The following is a 26438-nucleotide window of genomic DNA, read 5'->3' on the forward strand; positions in this document are numbered from 1 at the left end:
GTCCTGCTTTTATATTGAGTTTAGTTTTGTTCAGTATTAACACTTGTCGCACAGTTTTTGGCGATGGTAGGTAGCTGATCACTTCAAAGGAGCGAACATTTGGGGCGTAGGAAATTTCGACACTAAGCAGGTAGCGACTAAAATTTAATGGCAATTTTCGACACCAGCCCCAATTCCCGTTTTTATCTTACGGGTATATTCGACACCAAATAAATATAGCTGCGACATAAATAAAATACCATAATTAATTAATTTATTTATTTTAATAAAAGTAATGTGCATTTTATTTCTTTATAACTGTAATAATATCTAAATATAATACAACTAGTACCTAATTTTTGTACATTTTACCGTTAATATACTTTTATACAATGATTTATTTGCTATTATAGGAATGATAAGATACAGCTTTTATAAAATCTAACCTACGTATTTGTTGGGATCGTAGTTTATCCATCATTTTCTAAAAAAATGCCAATTTAGCCTTAACAGTAGTATCTTTGATTTTTGCTGGTATCTATTTATTTTGACATAAGTGTCTACTTGAAATTCTTTTAACTTTTCAATAAAAATAGAAGAATGTGTTGAATAAAAAGAAGAATTAAATCTCGAATGAAAGGATTCACAGGCATTTGTGGTCCTCGCAATAGACGGATTCTGATTAGACCATATGTGTGGTGGAAATAGAGCGCTATCGAAAATGTAATTTTCCAGTAAATAATCTGCATATATATATATATATATATATATATATATATATATATATATATATATATATATATATATATATATATATATATCAAGTGTTGCGTTTTAAGGTTTATATGACATTAAATCACAAAGAAAGCATTCTTCAACTTCTGCTGGATTTAAATAAGTTAAACCAAACGTATGCCTTAACCATTTTCCAATTTCTGAATTTGTATCCTTATATTCTTGTACCAAACCCAAAGATTGATTTTTTTTAAACCAGTTTTGGTGTAAGTGAAAACGGCATCCACTAATTTTTGCATTGGGCCACATATACAATAAAGCACAGTGAATTGCTTTTTCAGACCTTAGACTTAGACCTTAATAAAGAAAATAAATTTTTGTATGTCATTGACAATTTGTCCTATAAAAAACAGTATGCTAAAGGAACATAATGTCTATTTTCCAAGCCATGTGTAGTAAATAATTGTAGAAAATATTTGGTACTGTATGAAAATGTACCATCCATATACAAAGTTTTTAATTTACACAACAAACGAATATTTGTCTCGCATGAAAATACAATTACATTTAATTCAGGATGATTTAAAAACAAAAAACTTTCATTGCGACAGGTTTTAGGAGAATAATTACTAACCGCGTTATGGACTTCTGATATGCTTCTTGGTAACGGACCTGGTAACAGTTTACGACGACAGTTGTAAATGTTCTTTCTTATGCTAGCTATGTCAGGAACCGTCAGCAAATTGGCATCACACTCAGCAACAGCAGTTCTTGTAATTTTGGCAGGCTTTTCCGATATGTCCTCTTGGGCTTTTCTTTTACATGCATTGGTTACCATCTTTACTTCAAGCTTTTTTGGATCGGCTTCATGATTATGTACCAAATCACTTCTTGTGATGGTGAGGTCCTCACAGCCTATTGTAAACACTTTTGCGGAACACTTAGTGTTTCTTTGGATGCAGCGCCAAAATATCTCGCCGCTGTTTAACACTTTCTGTTTCGAGAACGAATGATGCTCCACCACTAATAAATCTCGACCACGGGAACTTTTTATCAAACTCATTTTTTAAATATCCGTATACGTGCACAAGTCAACGTCAAACAAGAAATAAATTACAACTGAAATAATTTAGTCACAAGTACACAAGTGCCACGCCCCCCGCTGTGACAATAAATATTGGAAAAACCCGCTTGTCCTGCTTGAGTGCAAATATCCATCGCCGCTAATTACCTACCTACCTGCTTTACGCTGCGGTGTCGAAATTTCCTATAATAAAATTTGACCCTTCGATTACCCCAGGTACAAAGACAATTTGGTGTCGAAAGTTCGCCCGCCGAAAATTTGTGTAAATGAAATTTTTAAAAACCTTTATACGGTTTTTGATAAAGTGTACCTAGAAGAAAAATAAATAAAACAACGGTTTTCGGCTTTTCCTTTTATTCTAACCAATAGTTCACATTTTTATGTAAAAGGTACTTCTTGTTCCAAGATCATGGTTTCATTACCAAATCTTGGTAAGCTCTCGTAAAGCATTTAGAGGTATATCGGTTGAATTTAAACAAAAACACAAGGACAAAAAATTTTTAAGAATTACAAAAGTCATAACTATTGCTTCAGTAAAGAGGCAGACTTTTTTTGGAGATATATCTTAATATGCACATATTCACAGTATTAATAACTTTAAATTTTGCACAATGTTACAAAAAATTAATCAAATTTGTATATACAGGGTTGGAAGTCTAAAACGTGAACATAACACAGATACATCTGACAACGTCGCAAAATATTTAGCACCTCTTTCAACTACAGTTTATAATTCGACGGGCTAGACAATTTTGAGTAGGTATTTGATCGGTACGAAAACATCCTTAATAATATTTAAACTAAAATGAAATACTATTTTAAATGGTAGTGTGAATATCACGTTTAAATGTTTAAGTGAAATCAAAAACACATTTGAAGCAAGTTGATATTTGCTATGCATATTTATACATAACTAGAAGTCAGAAAAGAAACCACAGATCGCGCGAACCACATATATACCTATAGTTATAAACATTATATATACTGCGCTTTAATGCGGCTGTGTATAGTTGTACAATCAGTCCCCTCATCTCCTACACTACGTGGAAGTAGTAAACGCAGTCCCATGCGTGTTTCTTGTTAGATATTGCAGACACGTTCTCTCTTAAATTTATAATTGATCTTGATAAAATCATGGTAAATAGTGACAGTGATGTACCAATCAAGAGAATAATAAAGCTATGCTTCCCCTCCTCGGTCACTATCGGAGTACCACAACCAGTTTTTTATTTTAATAAAGATTTTTTGACAAAAATAATGCCAAAAATATTGATACAAGGTATTTAACTACCGTACCTATCTCAAAAAATATTCCCTTTAGCTACCAGCGGTACGCGTAAGTACCATCAAAATAAATCGACGTTACAATAAAATATAAACCAACTTAGTCTATTTTTGCCAAAGGTACATATTCGTCCAGCACTTTTAAATTATTGCAACGTCACACGATCTGCTTGGCGGGTTTTTGATGCGTCAGTGACCGTTGAGATTTGTCAGTGTAAACGTATTTGAGGTTACATTTTTATACATTATTTGATATTTATTGTTTGCTGATTTCTTCGTCGTTACGATTTTGTTTGGAGACTATCAGTAGGTAAGTTATATTTTCTTCACACATACAATTGGGTTCACAATGTATAGGCATGTAAGTAATAAAAAAACACTTAAGTTTAACTGGTACTTCTACGTACCGTTGGGACTAATTGTGTTGGTTTGATGCCACGATAGATTTTCCATATTTAGTAATTTAATTCTTTTTTTTTCACAAGAATGCTTGTTAAAGAACAAAAAAATTGTACACAAAAATGTAGGAGCCAATTATAATGATTTTCTTTTAATTTTTAGTATGGCTGCAAACCGCAGGTTAGCAAAGAAAGTCCTGACATCCGACGAGTTGGCACAAATCATTGAAAATGATGAGGATATGGATGCATTTTTATCACCGCTTGACAACAATGAAGACACTGATGTAGAATCTGAAAACGAGGAAGATTTTCCGGAAACTCAGCTACTAGTGGAATCCAATAGAAACGTAAAATCTAACTTGATTGATGAAATCGAGAATGAAAATGATAGTTGTGAAATATCTAAATTTACTGACGATGTTCACGATCACAGTGTTGAAGTTCACGAATCAGGAGAAGCTGTTAATGAGCTCATACTGACTAGTGTAGAAGAACAAGTTTTGAGGCAGTGGAACAAAATTGAAAAGGCTACAGAAATTCCTACTTATGTAAAACCAAACTATGTTTGGGAAGAAAACTATTTTGAAGAGTGTCAAAATTCTCTTGATATTTTTATAAAATTGCTGGGAAATATTCCCGAGGATATAACGTTTCAGTCTAATTTATATGCAGTACAAAAAGGAAGACTGTTAAATATGGCTAAAGAAGAATTTCTTGCATTTTTGGGAATTAATTTTTTGATGTAGAAAAATTTTAACATTTGTTTTCAATGCAGATTTCAGAGTCCTCTGCAAATAGTTTTCTATGACTTTTGATGAAAAATAATTAGAAAAGCATGAATTCAACAGTTTATAATTTCCCATTAAGTTTCCTGTGGCCCGTTTGACGATTTACCACTCGCTATACAAAATTGACAGTATTGACTATCGATTTTAGGCAGAAAAAGTTCCTGGCGGACTTAATCTGAAAAATATCGATTAAACAAGACGTTGTGATCTGTTTAATGTTTTATTCTACCTAAAAAAGAACAATTCAACCGAGATACTTCTCGTTGCTTAACACAACAAACTTATACTAGAACTATATACATTTCAAAAAGTCAACACAAGTTTTATACACCACGGAAAACAGCCTTTCATTGTATATTACAGCTAATACAAATCGTAAAAAAAATTATTTATATAGTAACTAAAACCTGTCTATCACAACTTCAACTCAACTAAATTGCGAGTATTGCTGTTTCGGGAAAACTAAAATCCATGCAGTTTTATACGTAATATCTTTAAAGAGTTTTGGAAGATACGGAAGGCTGAATGATTTTACATTAAATACGGCAGAAGTTGTGTCGATACAGCGTGTACAAAAAAGCTTACGTCACCGAGCCACCACTCAACGTACTACAATCGTCAATTATTGTTGGAATTTATACTCCAAAGAGTTTGAGCATTTTATCTTGCTGGCGTGAGGTAAAATATTCACATATAAGTGAATCTGCCAGCCTACTGAGCCGTTGGGTCAACATTTACTATCAGATTTTAGTGTAGTAACGTTATATCTATCTCTACCGACTTTTTGAAAGCTTTAGTCTGGTACACAAACGCTAAATTCCAGTTTCGTATGTTATTACAACGTTTCTGTAAGATACTGAATGAATCTGAACTCTGAACAACAAAATCGATATAAATGTCGATTATGTAACTAATAACGTCGTTTTATGACCACTGCAGTCAACTTTGTCATGCCAAATTTAATGTAATATCATAAAAATTAAGTACAATTATGTTCGAATTTGGTTGTGTATACATTTACAAAATAAGAACAAAAACATTTTTAACGTTATCGAAATACTAGTTTATTTATACAACCTTTATGTACAATGGAGAACTGTCAATAAGGTGTAATTTTCTTATTAACGAAACTTTGTTTCCTATCAAATATAAATTTCGAATTGTCTTTTTATATAAAGATGGAAATATCATTTTTTTATAAAGACGGAAAGCATTGCAAAGTAAATAGCAGATTTGCCATCGAAAACTAAAAATAATATAAAAAACTATTTTGTGAGATTAGTCAGGACAAGAATAAAATAAAGTCATTGAAATTGAAAGTAAGATGTATATGCACGATCCGGAAACACTGTCTGTTCAACTACAATGTTAAAGGACTACCTAAGTCTGACGTCACAATGGGCGGGGATTTTAAAAATCTTTCCAAACATTTCTAATTTGTGTGTATTTGTCTCATAAGAAGTTGGAAATATTGTTTTTTTTTTTAATTGTTTGAAGAATACATAAGGACTTTTGGTTATGAACATTCATTCTGTGCGATAAGTATTATTTTTTGTTCGTGATAGATACAAAACTTAATTAAAACAGTAAAAGCATACCCCGGAGTAGATGTGAACTCAGACCATAACCCGCTGATAGCTAGAATGCACGTAAAACTCAAAAAGATTGTAATACCTAAAATAAACCAACGTTTGATTGTAAAAAATTAAGAAAAAGAGAAATATATCAAAAAGTGATCCAACAAGTCAATTCAAATCTAACAAAAATAGGAGAAGAAATCTTAACATCAGAAGATGTCAATAAAAAGTGGAGCAATATTCAGAAGACATTACTAAAGGCCGCAGAAGAAAATTTAAAGCCTGAAAAGACAAATAAAAAACAGAAGTGGGTGACTTCAGAAATTGTAGCATTAATGGAAGAGAGGAGAAAGGCCAAAGGGAGAAATAAGCCAAAATATCAAGAACTACATCATCATCCAGCCTCAAGAGTCCACTGCTGAACATAGGCCTCTTCCTCATGTTTCCAACCCCCCTATCTTGCGCCGCTCTCATCCAGTTTTTATCGAGTCTTCTTAAATCGTCAGTCCATCTTGTAGGTGGTCGACCGACGCTTCTCTTGTCTTCCCTTGGCCTCCATTCCAATAACCTCTTTGTCCATCGCCCATCTGTCATTCTGGCTATGTGTCCTGCCCATCCCCATTTTAGTCTGGCTATCTTCTCGATGATGTCAGTCACTCCAAGAACTACAAAGTAGAATTAAAGTAGAGATAAAAAAGACCAAGGAAAAGTGGTAAACACATCAATGCATAGAAATTGAAGAGTATGACAGAAAATGCGACAGCTTTAATATGCATAAAAAAATAAAAGAACTAAAAAATACTAAAAAAGCGAGCACACTATGGGATACTTAAAGATGATAATGGTAAACTCATTGCAGACATCAAAGATAAACTAAGATTTTGGCAAGAATACATAATGTCTTTTCGGCGATGATAGAATGATACAAGAAGAACCACAGAAACAAATAGGACCGAAAATAATAATGTGCGAAATAGAACAGGCAATTAGAAATCCAAAGATCGCAAAATAAGTAGGCCCAGATCAGATACCCACTGAGCTAATATCTGGGAACTTGGGTAAAGAAGACAATGACCAAGATAGAGAAATAAGGACACGAATTGAAATTGCAATACAAGCATTTATAAAAATGAAAACAATGTTAATCGAGTCCTTCCTCTGGAGCTGAGGATAAGAGGTCTAAGATGCTACGTGTTCTCGACTTTGCTATATGGAATGGAAAGCTGGACACTAAAAGTGGATAATATAAAGAAGTTGGAATCATTTGAGATACCTTGGACCCAACTAGTTACAAATGCAGAAGTGTTAAGAAGGCTACTAAAGAATTGCGAGGTCATAAAGCACACCAAAACAAGAAAGCTGGAATATTTAGGCCACATTACCAGAGGTGCGAAATATGAGATATTAAGGCTCATAAAGCAAGGTAAAATCTAGGGTAAAAGATCCATAGGCAGACAAAGAATTTCCTGGATAAAAAACCTAAGAGAGTGATATAGTTGCAGCTCAGTAGATCTTTTAAGAGCAGTCGCCAATAAGGTACGGATAGCTGTGATGATAGCCAACCTCCGATAGGAGAATAAAGTACAAGGAGAGGAAGTTGTTCGTGAATCTGTAAGGTAAGAATATCAAAGTATTAAGATATTTACTATGAATGTTCATATTTTTAAGTTATGTTATTGTTTGATTGAAACTTTAATTATTTTTTTTACTGTATTTCAAAGTATTGAGAGTTCCAGATAAGCAATCAATGCAATACAATCCAAACTTAGGAGTATCTACTAATTGTATCGAAATAAAACATAAAAAACAATTTAGATCCGTTAGTTTTGTGCGACCTATTTGTCTATCTGTCCATTAGTGCCCGTGCGATGCAAAATACTGTTGACAGGCTTGCAAATTATGATAAATAGAGCAATTTTGATAAAAAATTATCCATCTACATGAAAATAAATCTAAATGATTTATTACCGGCATTAAATATTGATTTTGTAAGTCGAAATTTTACCAAAATTAATATTTACATTTCAAAATTGTAGAAACTCAAAAAAATTTAATTCCAGTTTTTTATTACGATCCATAAACTTTTGTTTAAAATTAAAATTAATATCGCGGATCTATTTTTTGTCATGATTTTCTTTGATACATTTATCTTTAAACAAAAACCTAAGAAAATTACCCTTTATTGAAGACAACGAACAAGTTCTTTTATATACTCGAAATGCACGGATCTACCATTTCGTTTTCTCGTTAAAAACTCCATAATTAAAATGATTAACTACTTATGTACACCAAAAACACAACATCCAGGGAGAAATGGAAAAAGGACACGATCTTTATCCATATTTATATCATAAATCCAATTTTCTGATGCAGAAAACTCTGTTGTATACTCATTTAATTTATATTAAAGACTTTTACTGATAACTTCTAATTTTATGTACAAAAACACCCAAATAGAGACCAAATAGGCCGTTTTGTATAGAAATTATATGACATTTAGCGTTTATTCAAATATTACGTTATTTTGTTTATTATTTTTACCAAGAACCGTTGCAAAATCGTCTTCAAACAAATCAGTACCCTAATAGTCTCACCAAGAAATACGCAGTTATTTGCGAGGATTGTTCGATAATTACGTGAGATATTTAGGCTTTAGATATTTATATTTAGAATTTCTTTTGTATTTAGGCAAAAAAACTCTCTAGTTGCAAAGACGAATAAATGTAGAAAAATATGAGAATTATAACGAAAACAATTATAATGTACGAAGATTCCATGATGTTTGGAATAAAACAAAAACAAGCTACTGCTTGAACAAATAGGTTTAAAAATTTTAAATTTATTTTTAGTAAATAACTCATGCAAGTTCTTCATTCATTTTGTGTTCTTTTTTTCAAAAGTAACCATACAGAAAATTTTACGAGAATTCCAAAGAGTTGCTATAACTCTGCTGCCAACACTTGTTTTTTCTCATTTCGTCGATACAATGCCAAAAATGAAGTATAATATATATTATACGTCATTGATCAAAACTGTACGAAAAGCATGGCGGCTGATGAAAATGCCTATTAAAAAATAATTTTACGCAAGTCGTAAAACGGTTTTCTCCAATTTTGGGTTATTTTTGTGTTGGATCTGGTATTTGTCAAACAATCCTCGTAATGTAATACAGTGCAGTTTAAAATTTCCCCCTCAACTATTTTTTAAGCTATAAAACTTTATAAACATTTGGGTGAGGTCACTATTCATTATTTTGGTGACGTGATCGTTAAAAATGGCGTACTGAAGTCACATAAAAGATTTCAAATGATATATCACATGCCATATTGTCATTTAAGTAAAATATCGATGACAATTTTTTGACAGCTGTCAGTTAAGGCTACAAATTATTAAAGATGGAAGATACTTTTTTACTGCCGCCATTTTTTAACAGTGGGATATATTCGCATAAGAATTTAGGAACATACGTGACACAAGATTTAAGGAAAATGTCAATTGCGTCATATTTTTGACATATAGCAATACATAATCAATGAATTCTATCAGAATGTGGAGAAGAGGAAAAGTAAATTTATTTATTCCAACGTCTTACATAAAAGATTAAGACTACCAAATTATTAGGAGTAGACGATACTTTTTTTATTATCGCCATTTTAAACGATGTGTCTCACCTTGCAAGAAAGCTCACAAATAATGAATATTTGCAATACAATATATGAATACTTGCTGTATGATTCCGTTGAGGGGGAGATTAAACATGCACTATATATTGATTGAATTCATATTTTTGTACTTTAAAACCTCGAGCTACTTTGAACCTTTAAATAGCAAATGCGGGGAAGTCCGAGTGTTCGTAAAGGGGTAAGAAGACATCGCAACAGTTACCTTATCCCTACATACATCATCATTTGTTTTTAAAGGACTGCGCATGTTCAGTACATACACTGACTTAACCCATAAATGTCGACGGAGGTTGCTAAGACTCGTTAATACAGCGTGACGTCATTTCTGATCCAGAACATACGTTGTAAATCTACTGTTAATCCATTGGTTCAGATACTGACAAAAATATTTAAATAATTATTTTTTCTTTTATTTAAAAAATTGAACTCTGCCTCAAACAGAAAACTGCCTTTCGATCCAAACACTGACGTCAGTCAAAAATGAACTAATATAGTTCCTGTAAATGTCAATACACTCGTTACTATAGGAAAACATCACTTGCGGTCCAGAACACACTTTGTATATCTACTTTTAACGCATTGATTCATATATTGGGGCGAAAATGTTTTAAAGGCAATTAATGATTACTCATATTTAAAAAATTGTTAGAATCGATATTTACTATTTTGTGCTGGTCAGTAAAAACACTCAATCATTTGAAACCACTGTCTTACGAAATTGACTTCTAAACAACAATGTAAAAGAGAACTCAGATCACTACCAAAGGACAATTGATGAAAGAATACATGACCAAATCGACAGCTCTCAATTAATGGAAAACTTGACAGTGCCAAAGAAATCGGAGGCCCACAACAACAAAATAAACATAGTAAACTGTCTGATAAAACTAAAATAATGCTAAAACAAAGAAGGGAAATGAAAGTAAGTAGCAAAATACAGAGAATACAATACACAGAACTTTGTAAGACAATAAGGAAAAGTATTAAGGAAGACATAAGCAAAAAAACAATCACAGACCTATAAGTCTACTACCAATCGTATAGTACCTGGTTACTGATGTAATCCATAGAATTAAATCCTTAAATGGCAGTGGGCGTGACATTAAGCGAGAAGAACTGACAAGAGGTGGTCCATTAGAATTACACTGTGGTATCCAAGAGGCGTCAAGAGACCAAGAAGACGTCCAAATTTAAGATGGGACTATGACATAAGGGAACAAGCCGGTACAACATGGCACACAAAAGCGAATTTTAGACAATCGTGGACAGGTATGGAGAATGAATATGTAAGGGAGGCTACACCATAATTGGTAGAGTATGCTGAGAATGATGATGTAAAAACTGACGTTCAATCTTTTGTATATTTTGTTTATTATATACTGTTATCATCAAATTTATTAAAACAGTTGTTAGATGCCTCTATCCAATAGTTTCACGAAAAATGCGTTTTATTTGGCAAATTCTCTAGTCTTTAGTGATTGTAAAGAGTGTAAAATCACATTGCCATGGGTTCCTCATTCTTACAAAACACCATCATCCTTGCCGAGATCTATACATGTATGTTCCATAGATACAGTGACGTAACCCACAAATACAGTTCCCAAAAATGTCAACAGCAGTCAACAGATTCGTTACTATGGCGTGACGTTACTTCCGGTCCAAAACATACGTTGTATATCTACTGTTAATGAACCGATTCACAGATACTGACGAAAATATTTAAAGAATTAAATTTATTTTTATTTATTATTTTATTTAAAAAATTATTAAAATCGATATTTACCATTTCGTGCTGATCAATAAAAAATACTATAATCATTTGAAGCACTATTTAAATAACAAAAAGATATGTTTTCTTCTTTTTAGGCTGTAAAAGCTTTTCAGAGAAGCCGGATCATATTGTTGCTTTACTCTTCTATAGTAAGGCATTGCTACACTTTCAGTCGAGTCCTCTTGGTCTCTGCCTCAAAGAGAAAAATAAAAACCGTTATTCTTGATCATTTGTCATGAGCTATATAGGCCTTAGGTACATATTCATAGTTAAAACTACATACATTGTCTTTGGTTTTTTCTACAAACCTAAACAAGACGTTTAATAAGGTAAATTCTTAGAAAATTTTGTCGTTTATGAACTATAGCTACTTTGTATCTTAAACTACTATATAGAAAATGTTAAAAATGGAGAGTTGATATCCAAAAGCTACTATGTACATATTTACTACCTTATTAAACGCTTCGAAATCAAAACAGAATACATACAAAATAAACTCACGTGATCTCATTACTGAATACATTAACTACATCATAGCGATTCGTCTATGATAATATTTACAATATAGTATAATTTCCTATTACACAAACATCAATCAACTAAAAAATAAATAAATATGAAAAAAACAAATAAATTACAAATGAAACTGACCCATTTGGATTTTCGTTCAACAATAACGAACCGACAAGTGCTACATTTATTTTTTCCTCATTCTTTTAGGCTGTGTACATTTCATTAGGCAATAGCTTTTTCGGTACTCACTGAACGAGGCGTATCGAAGAAGCTATTGCTGAAGCAGGCGTTAGCATCGAGGAAGACCCGAGTGTGTCCATGAGTGGACGATGAAGCTCATTTTTCGTTGAATGGCTATGCCAATACGGCGTTACATCAAGAAAAACTGACTGTTTGGTGGGATTTATGGGTTGGTGGAATAATTGGTTCTTACGTTTTCGAAGACGAAGCCAGCCAGAAGGTTACAGTCAATTGAGAGCGCTATAGTGTCATGATCGATAATGTTTTTGTTCTTGAATTGAATCGCCTTAATATGGAAGAGGTATGGTGTCAAGAAACTAGTGCAACATATCACACAGCGCATGAGACAATCGATTTATTAAAGAAAATATTTGGACAGATTCTCAGTTTATGGTCAAGATATTCGAATTCACACTACTAGGCTATTTTCCAGTCTACGTGCCGATAAGCCAGAAACAAATAACGACTTGGAAGGCACCATTCGCAATGTCATTACCAATGTACGATGCCAAATGATGCAAATATTTATCAACAATTGGATCTTCCAATATATCGTGAAAAAATCCAGTTCTCTGGACACCTAAACCTTTTAGATTAGGTTGTACATAAATAGAAAGGAATTTGGAATATTCGTGTTCTTTGTTTTACCTAGATCTTCGCTAGTAATCTCCATTAGGTCAGTGGAGGTCTTCACTTTTCTTTTTAATAACGATATTAGAATCTTTTTCTTGATTATTTTAATCCACAGTCCATATTGTGCTCTCAAAATGTCCTCAGTTGCACTTGGATGTCATGATCTCTCCATGACACTTCAAAGGCCTAATGGGTTAACTTAATGTCCTAAATTTTTACACCTAAAGAACTTAACTTGTAGCGAATAATGAAATACACAAATAAACAGATCTGTACAAAGCAAAAGTAATAGAAGGAATTGGTGTAAGTGAAGATAAAATAATACAAAATCCTCTTGCAAAAAAGAAACAAATCAAGAATGAATTGGTATCTTTGTGGAACTAACAACCACAAAATGATAAAAAGTAGTATTCCAAAAAAACCACAGAAGCAATTGAAATAATGTAAGATATTGGAACAAAAGAACCAGTCCTGGAGAATATTAAAAAAAAATAAACTCAAGAGATTTCATAGCTGGACTTGATGTACATTACTGACATTTTTATGGGACAAACATGTAAGAAATGTTACAGAATAGTAAATAATCCTCGACTTACATGCATTTCTACACGCTCGTCCATTGTTAGCTTTTTTCCGTGTACCAGTTTCATTTCTTCGTTGCTCACTGACACTAACGCATTAGTTTTTGAATTAGTCAAATTTGAAACACTTGCAAGTTTTCGTGTCTTACCAAACGCATTAAAGACTATCCGCGCCGTCAGTTTCACTTAAAACCTTTACAAAAAGTTCTCAAATAAGTTAACTCAAAAAAATAAAAACTTCATGTTGACGAATAATAGGAAGTTGCGACGTAACGTATCATCCAGTTACATCTCAGTGTTTGCACCTGTATTAAAAATGTACAAAGATTATTAAGGATTTGGGGGGAAAAATGATTTTTTAAAATGTTACATGCAAGATGGTATAAATTAATTTACGAGGTTTGTTCAAAAAATAAGTTTTTCACGTAGAAAAACATCTTCATACAATTATTAATACAGTGGAACTTGGGAGCCATGAAGAGGTGCACAATCATAACACTAGACACAGATGTGATCTTGTTCCAGCCTACTGGAGGTTAAAGAGGTGTCAAACTGGATCAGGGTATGGGGCAAATAAATTTTATAAAAAACTGCCTGATAATGTAAAGGATCTTCCCAAAACTCACTTTAAAAATAAAATTAGGGAAATTTTAATTAAAAAAATGTATTTTACAGTAGTGAGGAATATCTTAAATTTCAATTTTAAACTATTTTAACTCAATCTGATGCATGTTTTTCTATAATTTTATAGAATTTAAGATTTTTTAATAGAACTATTGTTCTGCTTTTATTTCGACGTGTGTTGGGCTACTGGCAAAATTACATCAATAAAAGAATTTGAATTTGAGATCAATGGACAGTACTAGTCAACCCAATGGCAACACATCACTATTTTCTAACGAAGAATAAAGGAGACATCAAAAGTATAATTTATGCATATTTTTCATACCTTTTAGCAAACACAAAACAAATTATTGACTTTGAGTGAACAGTCATTGGACCATATTAACAAATCTCTTCTAAAAGTTTTCCTCACGATTACAATTACTTATTTTATGAACAAACCTCATAGTTAGAGATTGCCGAACCTGGTGAAAGAGAAAATAAATATATCGACTAAAAAACATGTCTAAGGAATGCAAATACAATTGTCAATAGCTGGAATTATTTTTTTAAAACAACAAAATTGTAGTTTTACATCGGTTCACCTGATTTGGCTTTTTAAATACTTTCACTAGCTACATTCAAGGTAAAACGATATGTGGCACGTCATAGTTCATTTATTGCCAAAGTTCTAATATGGCAGCGCGAGTGACATCTGTCAGCTGTCCTGTCAACTGTTACTTTTCAATTGTAAAATTTTAAATTACTTTTTAATTGTAAAACAATAATAAATATCCAAATTCATGAATTAATTTTTTTAACTTTTATCCATTTGTTATTAATTATTTATCCATTTGTTGTAATTATTGTTGATGTCACTGAATCTATGACATGCTACAACATATCCTCTCCTACAGTTTTTGTTTGTTTGAAAAATGGTTTCATGTAGTCAAGGGTTACTCACCTATCTACCATAGCCTATGCAAATGCAAATTTCTCGACAATACAGATCTGACGTCTGTCGTGAACCTGAGGGCGTCGAGAACTGGAAGAAGATTGAGCAAAGCTATGTCTGTCGGATCAGAAAACCATGATTTTATGGGAATTGCATTATCTGAAAATATCCATAATGCGTTTTAGAACAAATACATCATAAGATTATTAAAATTAGTTCTTTTCTAACATATTAATCATAAGCACGGTTTTGTGAACAGATCTACACAAAACTTCATAATGTGATCATTAAATCAACCAGCCTTGTTGCAATTGAAACAGAGAGAATAAGTAATTGTAGAGAATAAGTAACTGGTTTCAGCAATTGTTTCTGTCTTCGAAAGTAAGAGCCCTGTAGTTTCATCAGCTTTCTCTTTCCCTTAAACTAATTTTGATAAACGAATGAATAGAACCTCTATATTAGAAATGTAGATACAGGTTGCCTAGATGATTGCTTTGTAGAAATGTTTGTTCCCACAAGTTTTTTTTATAATTCACAGGAAGACAGGGTACAAAAGATTTTTTATAAAGTTATTATGCCACCAGAGGCATTAAAAATCAAAGAAATCCTGAGCAGATTCAAAAAACAGAATGTGGCAATCCAGGAGTGATCGAGGAGGAGAAACATAGCTTTCTTATCGTCTATGCACTGGGTGGTGGATTTTAATTTAGTTCAATACAAATAAAGTAAATTCCATTCGATTCCATTATTTTATTTTATTAAGAAACATGCATGGGACTGCATTTGCTACTCCACATAGTGTGTGGTCATGCGAAATGTTGTTACATTGCAATTATTTCTGCATTCTGTCTGTAGCTATCGTAACAAAGCAATGCTTTCAATAAATTCTCATCTGTGCAGGTACTACAAAGTTTTAAAGAATCGACTAGCTCGAGAAAAGGGATTAGAGATTGCTTACCAAAAAATTGTTAAAGTCCCAATTTGTAAATAGTGATAGATTTTACCATAGACGTCGGATTATTAGTCTAATTTTATCAAAATACTATAAAAATCTTTTTTTAACTTTTCTTCTGCAGTTGTTAACTGCAAACAGAAAATCGACCACATAAATGAGTTGACCTTATAGTTAAATAACCCATTTTTTAAAAGAGACGAAACTAATAGAATCATCCCTTATCCAACGACAAAATTGAACAACCTGGTACATAAAAATGATAGGGTAATACTAATACTACTACTATTTTTAGGTACTTTACCTGGGTATGCTCTATATGCACCTGGACTATTATCTAGTATAAAAATACTAGAGAGATCATTGCAGATGGCACTCAAATCTTTAGTGTATGATCCCAGCTCTGGAGTACAATGCTGCCTGTAGAATCTCCTGGGCAAGATACCCCTACCAGCGTCTAATCTATCGGCAACTGCTGCACCATAGATTTCCATACTCGCGGTAAAAACCACCAATTCATACCATTGTGAAACCTGTTATTAAAGTTAATATATGAGAAATAAAACGATTTTTCGGGTGTAAAGGGGTAAAATCCAGAATTTGTAATAGTATAAAATTGGCAGGTCTATTAAACATTAAAAGCTTACACTGCTATAGAAGATTATTCACACCTTAACACCTAAAGCTCAATGCTTTGGCCTTCACTCGCCAGTTTTAAAGTCTTTCTGCACCTTATCAAGCCAACTTTTTCTAAGACATCTACTCTTCTTTTACTTCTCTTTTCAATTCTATTCTTCTTAATTTCTTTGGTACCCTATCTTCATTAATTCTTTCTAATGGTCCTAGCCATCTTGGTCTTGTTTCATTGGTTTCATGGTCATTTCCTCAGTGTTAGTTCTTCTTTAGAAGCCTCCTTTGACTCCCTCTAGAACTCATCTTAAAACTTTTCTTTCCCATGATATTTTTTTTCCTATTCACGCATTTTGATCTGAGTTCATTGATGTTTAGGTTTACTTTTTATGTAGTGGTATATAAAATTACTTCTTTTATTGGTTCATGCTAGGTTATCATTGTCAGCTAAGTAACTCTTTGTCTTCTTTCTTTTAGTTCCTGTCCCATTTCATCCAGTCTTTATTATTATCCATTCTAGCATTATATTGAACAGAGTTCTAGACAAAAGATCACATTGTTTTAGTCCTTTATTCTTATTTTTACTAGGTTTATTAATTTTCTAGATATTTCCAGATTTTTCATAGCTTTCAGGAATTGATTTCTGCATATTGTGTCATAGGCATGTCTGAAGTTTATGAAGGACACATATAAAGGTATTCCTTCTGTCTCAGAAAAAAATACTTGGTGTCAAGCCTTCTATTTTGAATGCAGTAAATTTCAAATGAGGCAGAAAAAATTGCTACTGAAACTTGAAAATTTATTGAAAGAATGATAATGAATCTTTATCATACACATGTTTTTGAGTGGTTCACATCAAAAACTAATGACAATATCAAAAAAATCCCTAATCTAGTTCAATCTGGCCATGGGTTAAGAATTCATGCGAATGGTGAATATATGGTGCTATATTCCACTTATGACTGTATTTTTCAGGATTCATGGAATTGTGTACCTTCACTACATTCCTAAATGCCAAATTATTAATCATTACTACTAGCTTTATGTTTCTGTTGAACTCCATGAAATAATACGAAAAAAACTACCCAAACTGTGGAGGGACACTACATGGTTTCTTCATCCATGTACAGTATCTAAATTTTTTAATATCTGTCTTATATGCTAGATCTTGCACCTTATGACTTCAATCTGGTGAATTTTTCATTAAAATAAATAATATTTGAGGCTGTGTGAAAGAAGAGGTATGTGTTCTGAAAGAACTTGAAGTATTGTTTCAAATAACACAAAATTTGTTATCTTAAAACCACAATTACAATTGCTATTTTGGTTGTTTCAGTAATATTATTCTCAAGATAGTACAACAAAATATATGTGCACTAATTTAATTACATAATAATTTATTCATTGAATTATTATTAATTGGATACTTACTATATCTAAGAAAAAGTCAACATGGGGTCTTTTATGCACAAAGAACCTAACAGGATGCCTGTCAATAACAACTTTCAAGACAAAATCGGGTGGCGTTCCCGGCCTCACTGTCTGCCTGACCACACCATCATGATGTGAATGTATCAATGTTTCATCTAAATCCAGAACAAGTACTTTTCTTCTAACAATACCTACAATAAAAAAACAATAATTTACCAGATATATGAGAGAGTGGCTGAAATTTGGCAACAGTGAACAACTATTACATGTTTATTCTCCAAACTTAAGTGGATACTGGAAACTATATTAAAAATAAATGAGAAAAACTGTAGAAACCTGTTTTTTCTTACATGGGATGAATTAATGTCAAACCACCCTAGTAGTCCATACATGAACACTATTTTTCTCTAATTTCTTAATTAAAAACACTATTCCAATGCTAATTAATAATTAAAAATATAAATCTTAATTAACCTTGCACAACAATGACTTAATAAATGTATACATTTAGAAAATTATTGTTTGCATATATAAATCCAGCATTTTTAATTATATGATACCTTATCTATGGTAAGGTCTCAACCTTGAATATTAAAAATCGTACTATTAATGTAAACATCCCCTCTAGATCCCACAAATTTATGATAAAGAGTAAGTTGAGATGTTTATAAACAAAATTAATGATGGGTAACATTTATATATAGCTATTTACTTTATTATTATATATTTAACTATATATAGTATTAAATAGAGATTTTTAAAAACCTTAAAGACATGCTGGATTTTTTCTTATACATGTTTTGATACAATTTTCTTTTTTACAAGTTCAAATTCTTAAAAATGTTAAGTTTTTATGATTACTATTGAAGGCATTGCACAATCTATTGTTTCTTGCCTCAAATAATAGCTTAAAATGACCCTGTACACATATACAACTCATTATTTTTAACAATAATAATGGGTAAAGGGGAAAAATGAACATAATAATTCTTTTTGTTTTTTATTTGAAAATTATGAACTAGAAAAATATAAATGTAGATAGTAAATATGAATTTTTACATTTTTTGCACAAAAAAACAGAATTTACTAAATGTTTGTTCATTTCCTTTTGAAATAAAAGTTATCATACAATTTCTTATCATAACAATTTGCTTAAAAGTCTATTTTTTTAAAAATCCTGATATTTTCTTGACTTTTTTATAACTAAGTACTATTGATAATATTGCACAAGATTGTAATAACAATAACATTTTTCTATATTTATTATTTACTTTCTGAAATAAGCCTAAAACCTCCTTACACATATAAATACATAAAAAAAACTCAATATTTTCAACAATTTGAACATTTTTATCCTTTGCTTAATAATTGTGCACCTGTACAGATCATAAAGATTAGATTATCTTATTAAAACTAAAAGATAAAAATATCCACTATACTTACTTAACCTATGTCTTGATAAAGGTGATAAAGGAAATATATCATATCTTACAGATTGGTGTTGAATGATCTAAAAAAGAAAAATTAGTTATTATTCAAAAATGTTCACTGTTTGGAAAAATGCCAGTAGATCATTGCCAAAAATTATTGACTCAAAAGGTACAACATTAAGCAATCCCAAATATTACATCAATGGAAAAATAAAACAAAAATTCAAATTCTAGTCCCCTTTCTTTTAAGTTGCTGTTTACCATTCACAGTCAGATATAACCATTTCCTAGTAACTGCTATACTTTATAGATTTACACTTTCTGCTACTACTCTATAATAACTTCTTTTAAAAATGTTATACATTGTGGTCTTCATCCTAAAGACTACTCTTTATTAATGGTCTCTGCACTGCATAATTTGATTTGTCTGTTATTCATATTCTTGTCTTCCATACATTCTACTCGATTAGTTCTTAACTGTACTATCTATCATAATTTTAAGTCTTGACTGAAGACTGTCTCCAGGAATAATGAATGAAAACACCATCTATAACAAAATATTGTTGCACACTGATGTTCAAATTTTATTTATAATTAAAACTGAAACAATCAAACTCACCGATCTAGTCTGCTTTTTTAATGCATAGCAGACGCATGTCCAAACTCTAGAGGCTATTAGTAAGAAGGCCCGAAGTCCCATCTGTAACTGTTTCCACATCGGAAAGTTTTTTATCACACGGCTCACTTTAGTTCAACGCACTGCTAAAGATACATACAATTTTTAGAATCACTAACAGTGATATTCTATAATTACATTTTATACTTTTTCCCTACAAATAAGCAAACCGCCATTAAAAATCGACATCGACCCACTAGTGGTTTGACAACTGCTCTTTTAATGTCGAATGTCAAATGTCAATCGTATTCATAAATAAAAGAATATAAATTAATCAACTACAATATAATGTAAACCTATCAAAAATGTAAAAAATAGAACATGTCATAAATAAAAAGGGGTATTATATATGCATATTATTACCATAAAAATAGTATATAGTACATTAAAAACATGGCAATCTACTACTGGCTGCACAACCCAATACGTAAACGTCTGAGCGTTGATGTCAAACGGATAGAAATAGCAAAGTGAATCTGCATTTACATAATTAAATACTTAATTTCTGTGTATACTTTTATTCAGGAACTTTAAATAAATAATAATGATAACAAAACTAAATATTTTTAAAAAGGCTTTTTGGTTTCAATGTTTTTATAAATCAATATAGTATAGCTGATTATTTTACAGAGCATATTTTTTAGTCAAAGTGGACAATTATACCGCGCAACATACGACACTCCTTAAAAATGTTTTTCGGTCCATTTATTTAAAGTCTGTTTAATTATTAAAAAAAAAGAGTAAGACGAATTATAAGGAATTTTAAATAAATAACATGACAACATTGTTTTCATTAATTTGACATTATTACGACAAGCGACAACAAAGTGTACCTCTCTTCAGGCAGGAACTAAGTAGTATTTGAAATTTGTAGAATATATTGTAATAAACGCTAATTTTGAAACAAACACAGATTTTAGGCTTCTGTTTCGGAAAAATTAAAGTTTCTAGGAGTAAAAATCTAACTGTCCTGCATTAGTATAAGTAATTAAAATATAAAATAATATGTCAATTAATACCATTTTACTTCTAAGTATATTATAATTATATTTTACAAAATAGCAATGGAAAATTCAGAGTGTAATTCAGAAATTACTAAAGAAAAAGACACCAAGTCTGAAGAAAGTAATACAGTGGTTGACGACAATGGTTTTAGATTAAGCAGCAATATTGATGCAAATGATTTAGATAAAGAAACAGCAGAAAAATTGAAAGGAGATACCATAGGAGATACTTTGTACAGTCAGTCGTTTGTGTTGAAGACTCTTTTGCAGTTTTCAGAATTACAGTGGGATGAACAAGTTGAAGAAGACTTATGTTTTTTGTGGGACATGACAGTGGAGAGAGACGTGTGTAAATTCTTACTAGATGTATCATATCCTTCCATAACTGCTGCAGCAGTTGTTCAACATAGTGAGAACAATCGATTTGTTGAAATAGTTATTGGTGTTTTAGCTAATGTATTTTGTTCGGGTTGTGATAATAGTATGAAAAAAGAAGAAATTACTATTATATTGGGGGTACTACAGTCTGACGACCCTTTAGTTTTAGTGCAAGTCATGCGATTTATTTCAGTATCAGTAGAAAGTTCAGCTTTGATACTTTCTTTAATAGATGAGAACATTTTTGGACAGATATGTTTTATTTTAAAAAATTCTGTAAATACTGATCTTCTCTTAAAAACAATGGAAGCAGTAGCTAAGTTGACGACTAATTTTAGAATAAAAGAAGCACTAGTGACTTATAATGTGTATGATTCAGTGATGATCTGTTATAACACCTTAATAAAAATGGATGGGGATCAGTTTGATCCAGATACAAAAGAAAAAGTCTCATCTATAAGATATATGGTAGAAATAATTGTAAATGTCTATGCTTATATCGAACATTTTGAAAAAGATCAATTGCTCACACAAATTCAAGCAAATTCAAATATTTTTGTTAATGAAATTTTGAAAATTCTTGGTTTTTTCTGCCTTGAAGAAAATTTACTGCCAGTAACAGATAATTTAATATTTATTATGTCTGCCATTGCTTATATATACACAAATCTCAAATTGAATTATATACCAGATATATTTTTGTCAGTGACTAAAATTTTAGAGCAACTTATCGATATTAAAGACGAAGTGGGGGATATTTTTGACTCTGCTTTAGAGCTACAATGTTATTTGATATCATGTACCAAAGAAGAGGACATTCAACGAGACTTAAAATGCTTATCGAGGAGTACAGTTAAAAAAGTTTTAAATGTAGTGAATGAGAATTTTAGTAAATATAATTTAAGTTCAGATATTAGTGACTCTTTGTTGAAGTATTATAAACAGTTAAGGTAACTTAAATATAAGTATTTTAAATAAACATTGTTGTATTTTAAATAAAAATTGATGTTGTTACCCAGTAATAACATAACTGGGTAATAAATTACCTAGTGATGTTATTTATATTTGAATTATGTCTGACACAAAAACAAATCCAGTAAATCTAGGGGCCCCAAAAACTAATCCAAATAATTTTTTTCAAGCAAATTTTGTTGCGATCTGACTCGCAATCCCTCAGCGATTTAACATAATTTTCGTGTAGAAGAGAAAAATGAGTTTTACATTGATTCCCCTAAGAGGATAAAGTGACAGAAAATAGCTAAAGAACTAATGAATCACGAGAGTTCCTATAAAAACCAAAAAAGATGTTTTTTCAAACAAAAGAAAATCTTAATATAAGAATTAATTTAGATTCAACTTTTATATTAACTTTTAAGGAAGAGCACCTTCCTTAAAAGTTACAGAAATTAGTAAAATATTCCTTATATTTTGAGATTTTATGATTTTTACGTGCTTTAGGCTGAAATTAAGATTTTATTGGTTTCATCCCAAATTTTTTATTTTCTTAACACAAAGTTCATGAAAAAATGAATTTTTATTTAATGTTTCCACTTTCGACTATAATAAAAAACTCTGGTACTAGTGTAGTAAGACGGAACAATGTCTGCGGAGATGAAATTTATATCAATGAATTCTGCTTCACTTACTGATAATTGTACAACGATTTTTATTCTGTGGAAAACGTCCTTTTTTATGTAACTTTCATTTAAAATGTCTTATTTTTAAAAGCCACCGCCATGATTTACCATGAAACAAAATAAAATGACAGGAATGACAACTGTTTCGTATAGTCAAGAACAGGTAATTTTAACCAGTGTTGCCATAGTTATACAAAATATGTTTTCTTATGAAAAATAAAAATTTTGATTTTTAATTATATAACATTTTATTCTTACATTGTTACCTACTTTTAACAGAAAATTACTGCTTTTTTTACCAGGGTTAGGTTGGGTTTGGTTAGGTTTAGTATCATTGGTTTACATTTTTAATAACAAAATGTACAGAAAAATATGAAATGTTTTGTGTGTTCCATGTTATATGTTTTTGTAAAAAAAAACTTAATTAAATATAACTGCGTTTTTTGGCATTAACTTTTCTTAGATGAAGTTCTTTTTGTATTTCGCAAGAAGCTGTATCGGACTCAGATATAATGTTCAAATTTGTCACATTCTGCACATGTGTCGGTGCGGGGAAATCCAAATTTAATATTAAATTTTGTTTTAAATACTTTCCAATACATTGTGTAGGGGACGTTAAGGTAGTATTCCTGCAGAAAGGCCTTGTGCATATCTTTTACTGTTAACTATGATAATAGGTACAGCTTATTCGGATTTTTCCGCAATGAGTAATGTGACTGCATAAGAGAAAATCTATGTATGTGATGCATTATGAGAGTTGTAGCTTTTTTGCTGTAGTCTACTAGTGATAACTGAAGTTTTTTTTAGACGAGGCAGCATAACTATATGAATGCTGGCAAATGCTTTGATACAACTTCCGAAACTTGTAAGAATATGCTGCACAATGCGGTTTGTTTCCTTCATAAAGATACGAGAAAACTATCAATGTAAATCAGCTTATATTTAGTAGCTATTTTGTCCTTTCAGCACCTACCGGATGTTTTTTGCATTAAAGTTTAAACAAAATAGTAGTCCATAGACTTGTCACATACCTGGCCACGTCTGAGTCCCAATATCATACTATTTTTATTAATTTCCAAGAGCCATAGTTTTGGTATTTATTTTTTCAGAACTAGAACTAAAATATATTATAAAAAAAAACAAGACTAAATAAATTCTTTATTAACACTAGTCTAGTATGAATAAACGTCTAATTGGCCAAACTTAACAATAATGCTGTACCTCGTTTAATCCAAAAGTCTGAAGATTCAAGACCTACTCTCAAGTCAACAGCAACTACGAATGCCGGTCTATTAGCAGATCCTGTTCTTATCGGAAAGTAGTAGCACGGACACTGATATAGACCTTAAAAATAATAATGTTTATTGATGATTTTTTCACGCATCAGTTATTCAAAAGTTCATACCCTTAGTTTTCTTTTTGAGTTGTTCCACCGGCTTGAAATGAATCAGCGGCATGTAAGATACGAGTTGCATAGGTTGTGGCTCAATTAGCATAGCGTTTTTCTTATCCCAACCTGCTCCTTCCAAAAACGTCCCTTTGACGTAAACGCCGTTCTCTGGAGGTAATTGGATCATCTGTTCTTCGATTGTTAATACGGTGAAATCCCATCCCAAGGTGTCAATTGGTACTTCTGCGGCACGTGCCGTTGTCTGTAATTAGAAATAACTGTATAGATATTTTTATCGCTGAAAGTTTGCTTTAATTCATACTATGACTCGTTTCGACTTTATTAAGTTGTACGGGGTAGAAGATAGACTCTGAGAAAGGTAGAATTAAAAGCAAACTTTCCCTTAACACAGTGTTATTGCTATTTAAAGTATAATTTCACTATTTGAGAGAGTGAGTCATCGTTTAAAGGCCCAGAAATGCGGTAAGCCGTTTGGAAATTCAGTGACGTACACTTACTTTTATTTTAACGTTAATTATATTTTATTTTTCAAATATTAATGTTCGAAATAGGCCACAATATATTTATTTACAAGTTTTTACTGACGTTTCGATCTCTATATCCAAAGACCGCTTTCAAAGATATAAATGATAGTTATATTTATTTTATTTGTTTATTATTAGCTATTTTTATAATCTTATATTGTTTATTTTCTTTTTTTTTTCTATCTTTAAAAACGGAATAGAGATCAAAACGTCAATGTATTAAACATGTAAATAGATATATTGTGGCTTATGTCCAACCTTCTCCCTAAAAATACAGAATGCCACAAACAAGCAGCTATAGAAAAATAAATATATCTGTCATTTGTATGTTTGAAAACGGTCTCTTTATAGAGATCGAAACGTCCGTAAATTAAACATTTGAATAAATATATTGTGGCTTATTCCCAACATTATTTCTAAAAATACAGAACGACAAGCGAAAAGCCATAGAAAATAAATAGTACTATCATTTGTATAATTGAAAACAGTCTCTGGATATAGAGATCGAAACGTCAATAAATAAACATATGAATAAATATTTTGTGGCTCATTCCCTACATTCCCCTAAAAATACAGAATGCCACAAACAAAAAGCTATAAAAAACAAGTAATTTTGCAGAAAGCTTACTGATGCCACCAGGCTGTCGCGGAAGTTACGCTAAAACGTCTTTTGACGTGACCCGTCCTTAAAGAGTTACACAATGAAATTTTTTTAAAACAAATTTTAAGACAGTTTCCACACCACCCCAGAGGTATGTCTTGTGGCGCGGTACTTTTTTTAAATGGGTGTTCGCCAAGAGCCATATTGTCTTATTAAATAAAATGAACAAAACACTTAAACAGTATAAAACAAAACAAAATAAAATCCTATAAAACAAAATAAAATTATATAAAAACAAAATAAAAATAATGTTTGATGTGTTTAAACACAAACACTATACACACTTACTATGTTCTCTTTTTTTTTTGTTTTTGGTTTTTTTTATGCTGATGTTCTTATTAAACTATTAGAAAATATTATTCGCTGTCTAAACCTGAAGATGCAGTGCTGCTATCGCTGAAATTATCTTCACCACCTGGTGTAATTATAATTGGCTCTAGTAAAACTTTGATATGAGTATCAAGTTCCCACATACGATGTTCTTTAATTATGTGGCCTATACATTTAGCCCATTTCTCTGGAGTTACATGAAGGATTGCTTGAATCAAAAGTTTCTTAATTTCGTTTAATTTGAACGTTTTGTTATTGCGTGCTACTTCTCCTTTCACTTGCTCCCAGATAAGTTCAATGGGATTAAGTTCGCAATGATAAGGTGGTAGACGCAGAACTTTGACACCATAATCTTTTGCAGTTTCATCTACAGCATATTTAAGATATTCAATTTTCCTTAACCGTGCAATGTCAAGTAGCTAAATTTTGAGCATTGATTCTTCGTATGCAATCCCCTTTTCTGTAAGCCATTCTTGAATCCCCTCTTTCAATTTCTTTAATAATCACCTGTTTTTTTCGACTCAAATTGAAGAAAACCATCATCAAG

General features: G+C 31.4%; 3 protein-coding genes across 4 annotated transcripts in view; 1 reads left to right on the forward strand and 2 right to left on the reverse strand.

The window, feature by feature from the left end:
• Nucleotides 1-2135: 2135 nt before the first annotated feature.
• On the reverse strand, nucleotides 2136-20169 carry Dd (CTD nuclear envelope phosphatase 1-like protein dullard). Its single transcript, XM_072522062.1, has 6 exons — nucleotides 19890-20169; nucleotides 19284-19350; nucleotides 17841-18031; nucleotides 16084-16312; nucleotides 14837-14986; nucleotides 2136-13574 (listed from the first exon to the last, which is right to left on the reverse strand). The coding sequence occupies exons 1-5, from the start codon at nucleotides 19986-19988 to the stop codon at nucleotides 14841-14843; spliced, it is 732 nt and encodes a 243-aa protein (XP_072378163.1). The 5' UTR covers nucleotides 19989-20169; the 3' UTR covers nucleotides 2136-13574; nucleotides 14837-14840.
• Nucleotides 20170-20780: 611 nt separating this feature from the next.
• Nucleotides 20781-23283, forward strand: LOC140433135 (uncharacterized). The gene has a single exon (XM_072521186.1). It carries the CDS (start codon nucleotides 21011-21013, stop codon nucleotides 22280-22282), a length of 1272 nt encoding a protein of 423 aa, XP_072377287.1. The 5' UTR covers nucleotides 20781-21010; the 3' UTR covers nucleotides 22283-23283.
• Nucleotides 23284-24143: 860 nt separating this feature from the next.
• The window catches only part of kl-2 (dynein heavy chain 2, axonemal kl-2), a 105748-nt gene continuing 103453 nt past the window's right edge, over nucleotides 24144-26438 (reverse strand). For both annotated transcript variants that reach the window (XM_072522064.1, XM_072522063.1), the window contains 2 exons: nucleotides 24371-24617; nucleotides 24144-24309 (listed from right to left, as the gene is read on the reverse strand). In XM_072522064.1, the coding sequence (XP_072378165.1) occupies nucleotides 24155-24309; nucleotides 24371-24617 (402 nt within the window). In that variant the 3' untranslated portion in view covers nucleotides 24144-24154. The remainder of the gene's footprint in view (nucleotides 24310-24370; nucleotides 24618-26438) is intronic.

Source organism: Diabrotica undecimpunctata, chromosome 2 (genome assembly GCF_040954645.1).
Source record: "Diabrotica undecimpunctata isolate CICGRU chromosome 2, icDiaUnde3, whole genome shotgun sequence".
NCBI classification, from domain to species: Eukaryota; Metazoa; Arthropoda; class Insecta; order Coleoptera; family Chrysomelidae; genus Diabrotica; species Diabrotica undecimpunctata.